Here is a 4,578-nt window from a genome sequence, read left to right as displayed (position 1 = left end):
CGTCCTCCCGATTCAGGTGAGAAGGCATACTGTCTGTATAAAATATTGGATTTATCACATGTCCATTTATAATGGATGGAAGGATGAATATGTCCATCACTGACTTAGAACGAGTTTATCTGTAGTGCTTTTTTTATTTGTAAATTAACAATCTGCAGTAAGAATTTTCAGTTACGCTCCTGATAGCTTCTTCTCAAGGCACTACTCAAAGAGACATCAGAAACATGATCAAGGAATTAGAAAAAAAAAAAACCCTTTCTGATATAAATGTACATTCCAGGAAAAACAATAATTTTTTTTTGTACAAATGTTTCTAAATAAAAGTTTTGTAAGAACTTTTAATGCTTTGTAAGACCAGAGTAGCCAAAAATTGGCTCCACCAAGTTCAAACAAAAGGGGAAGAGTATTTAATAATAGGTTCCTCAATACTACTGCAAATATCTATAGAAGGCTGAGTTTGTTCCTAAACAAAATTTTCAAGGCTACTTGATTCACATATTTTGGCCTAGAGTCCTGTCCTTGATTCGACTGCAAAACACTGTCTTCCTATTGAGAAACAGACCTGGTCTGTATACACATACTCAGAGTCATATTTTTCATGCTGTTGGTGCTGCAGTGAAAACTGGCAAGAGACACAAGAGATGGTATTTTCTCTGCAATCAACCAAAATCTGACCTGCAGACATGGATGGTACTAGTCCCACCGAATCCCTGGATAAACTGTGCTTCTTTCAGCGATTTTGTATCTTTCCTAAAAGCTTGTCCACAGTGTTGATGCACTGTCATGTTTAGACATCTGTGACAGCCCAAACAATTCTTTTGGTTACCAGAACTACTTTACCATAGGGTTTAATCCAATGGTTAAAGACATGCTCTTCAGCAAATCTAAGTTTTTATATCCCTGTACTGTTCAGCATGGGCCACTGCAAATATACCTGAAGGATGCTGCCTGGCAATGGGAACCATCTCAGAGGTTCCAAGTATGTGCACACTCGGTGGGAATGAAATTCAGGATCTGCCTGTTGCCTTGTAAGGAGTTACAATAGTTGTACAATAATTACCTTGCATTGTCAATGGCTTTGAAAGTATTAGTGAGATCTCCTCCCTTCTGATAAGTTCTCTCCATTGCTTTAACAACCTCATCCTTTGTTTGATATGTATTCAAGTTGAACACTACACGGGGATCATTAGCATACTGAATTAAACCCACCTATGCAATAAAGAAATTATGTTAGATTATCACACATTACAACGAGTTACATAGAATCATGGTGCTTACTTATTTATCAGGTTGGAGTAAAAGATCTGCAGATGCATATGGGATTATAATTTTCTTTCAGCACAAGCAAAACCAATTAATATTAATATGTCTGGAAAGCAAAGAAAGCAAAAATGCTCTTGCACCCTATGTAACTTATTATGTACTAAAATATGTTAATGCAAACAGTCTGAAATAGTAGGTGTTAAACGCTTGCTTGGTTACAGCTGGAAGAGCTGAAGGATAGCAATAATACAGGGAGCTTTGGGAAAAATGAGAAAATAGCAAAAAATTCTACAAGCTGACAGCACCTCAACCTAAACTCTTCTAAGGAAGTCCCAAAGGTTAGTTACTTGAGGGCACTGCAAACCCTAACCTTTTAATACAGGTTAAGCTAAAGACATATGCTAAGAGGTACATTTAGTATGAAAGAAAAAGGAGAAGATGCTAAAGGTGAGGTTTAGAAAGGACTGAGCAGGAAACCTAGCTTTTAAGCACCTCACTTCCAAAGTAGCCCAAGGAAGAAGGCAGCCTTTGGGAGAGAGATTTCCATTGCCCCAGTCTTTGTTCCCAGAACTGTTTATGGAAAATGGACAACTGTAAAGACAGAAAATGTTTAACAAAAAAGGCAAGAAAATTTTCCTTACCATCATCAAATTAAAAGGAAAAAAGAACTCAAAGATCAGATAGAACCAAGCAGGAAAAGCTCCTGTTTTAAAGATGCAGTAGCTGGAAAGTAAGAGCTGTATGAAAAGTCCATTAAAAAAGTTGTTCTTCTTTTACCGCTTATATGCAGAATATATTTTAATTACTTTTACACCTATGCGCTAAAGAGATCTCACTCCCCTAGATGTAACCCAGGCTTCTATTTCAGTTTGTTTACATTCTGAATCAAACTACTAATCAGGTTGGCTGGGAGATAAAAAACCCAGTACTGAAAGACACAGGACAATTGCTTAGTCTGAGGCTTCGGGGAAGGTACTGTAGTTACACTAAAGAACACCTGTTTTCCATTAAAATTGCTAGGAATATACATCTTCCCTTTTTGGAGGGAAAGGGGTCTTTCTCAAAGATGTCTTTGACTTACCTGGGTTTTGTTAAGGCCTATGTCTAGGCCTTGTACAAATTTTTTCAGAAATGCCCGCACTGCATCCCAGGGATAAATGCTGTTTGACTCATCACAAACCACCACGACATCTATAACAGAAGAACACTCTAAAACAAAAATTAAAAGTGAACATTAAATGCACTTCCAGTCTCAACAGACTTATAACTCTTTTACATATTATGTCTCACTTCAGATCAGGAAGGTTTTGTCAGAATGAGGACTCGACAGAAGCATACGCAGATTTTGAGCCTGCACTGGTGTAATCCCTCTGAATTCAGAGGAGTGAGTCCATAATCATATCAGCATTGGATCATAATTTGTCAGTCCTTACGTGTGAATCCCAGGACTTCACTTTTTACACAAACATTTTACAAAAAATTCCAAATTAAGACACCCCAGAACAATGTATCTTGATTCCCTTTGATACATCTTTTTTCATTTTTTAATTCTGTTGCCTTACTTTGAACAGCGGGAGAAAAGCTCCTTAGGATCTGGAAACTTGGACTGATTTCAGAACAGACTCCTGTTGCATAGTATTGGCTTCCACACTGCTGTGCCCACAAGGGACCACAAGTCTTAAAAACAATAACAAAAATAAATTATAAAAATAACAAATACTTGTCTCACTGAATCCATATAGAAAAGCAGGCATACAGGATTAGAGGAGTCCTCCTGGTTTACCAGGCCAAATCCCTTGCAGTCACAGTGACAGTGAACCCCTTTCACAGACATTCTCATTGAAAGGATTTTCTATTTGTGATCATCTAAGTGCCTCCCTCTGCAAGCTGATCCCTCCACACTACGTGCAACTATAACATCTAGGGAGTGAGACTTGGACTGCAAGGAATCCGTGCTGTTTCAAGTCACCTGCTCTACAGACTATTGGTTTAAAGCTAGGGTTGGTATCTGTACACCGCTTACAAGCGTGCAGAGAAGTACTTCCACTAACCAGGAGATGGCATCAGAGCCACGAGCGTGCCGGTCCCCGCAAGCCGCAGAAATGCGCTTTACCTGCGGTACGTCCGACAGTGCGACCAATCCCGAGTTTCGTGATTAGCGTGTAAACACACATTTATTAATTCGAGAAACCTTGCTGCCAAAGGAAACTCACTTTGCCAAACTATTTACAAGTTAAACTACTTCCTCACCTCCAGTGAGGGTGCAGCCTCGGTAGGCACTTTCCTATTTTGCTGCAGATAAAAGGAGAAGTTTGGCCCTACCCTGACATACCCCATTGGCAAACATGTTTCATTGCCTTTTGGGGAAAATAACATCGCTTCTGTGCTGAAAATGATCTCTGCAAACAGAAAAGTTTTCAGCTGGATCAACCAGCAGGTTCCGTGAAAGCCACACCTCTGATAATGAAAGGACAGGGACAAAAGTACCTCGATAAAGAAGACAGATACCCTCATGACAAAATGCTGTCTCAGTATCTGACATGAGGGTATTATGAGGAAGATTTTTAAAAAGAAAATCCTGTTAGGAACTCAAGGAAAAAGCACAACCTCTGCATAACCTCTGTCCAACAGTTCTGAAAGAAAAAGAATATTGAAGAAAAGATAATTAAAGGCAGAAGTAAATGGAAAATGAGCTAGATCACACACTAGTTTACCAGTGGTAGACCACATCAAACTATCCCATCATACTTGACAAGGTGGCAGATTTTCTAGACTTTCTTCTAAACTCCTAGAGAAAGGAAGAACATCTACATTATCAGATTACATCTGATCTCGACATAAACAGTCTTTCTAGCTGCTACATGGGACATGATTAGCTTTACTGGAAAAGATGGATATTTACAGAGATGAGAGATACAAAAGAAATCATCTATACTGGTAACTACGAAGCTGGAGGAGATTTACTAGTCTTTAATTTTTAATTTAAAGTTCTTTTTAGATAAATCTAATTTGCCCATTTTTTAGTTCTGTATTATTCTGTTAATCTTGAAGCAAAAAATAGAAATGTTCTTATAAATTTTGCTGATCTTTGCTGATCATTACAGTCAGAAATTTAAGATGTATCATTAATGCAGGGGAAAACTGGGAGATCACGTATCAAGAATTTATGATCTTGAAAAGCAGAACATTAGGAAGGGGCACAGACTTCCCCTTAAGGACTAATGTTAAGAAATGTGAGCATAAACTGGGAGCTCATGGAGTGGAAGAGAGAGGCAGGGGGCGCGGGGCACCACAAAGTGCCGCCCGCACGCAAAC

At 38.8% G+C, this 4,578-nt stretch overlaps 1 protein-coding gene across 1 annotated transcript in view; it reads right to left on the bottom strand.

Annotated features, from left to right (window-relative positions):
• The window catches only part of ITGA2 (integrin, alpha 2 (CD49B, alpha 2 subunit of VLA-2 receptor)), a gene marked incomplete at its 5' end in the record, with an annotated part of 48,237 nt that overhangs the window by 30,217 nt on the left and 13,442 nt on the right, over positions 1-4,578 (bottom strand). Inside the window, 4 exons of the mRNA XM_010134490.1 lie at positions 1-33; positions 1,061-1,209; positions 2,345-2,472; positions 2,826-2,940. Coding sequence (XP_010132792.1) covers positions 1-33; positions 1,061-1,209; positions 2,345-2,472; positions 2,826-2,940 — 425 coding nt within the window. The remainder of the gene's footprint in view (positions 34-1,060; positions 1,210-2,344; positions 2,473-2,825; positions 2,941-4,578) is intronic.

The sequence above is a fragment of the Buceros rhinoceros genome, unplaced genomic scaffold, assembly GCF_000710305.1.
Source record: "Buceros rhinoceros silvestris isolate BGI_N320 unplaced genomic scaffold, ASM71030v1 scaffold4264, whole genome shotgun sequence".
In the NCBI taxonomy this organism is placed as follows: domain Eukaryota; kingdom Metazoa; phylum Chordata; class Aves; order Bucerotiformes; family Bucerotidae; genus Buceros; species Buceros rhinoceros.
Note: the sequence above shows the minus strand (reverse complement) of the source record. Positions and strands in the feature narration are given on the sequence as shown.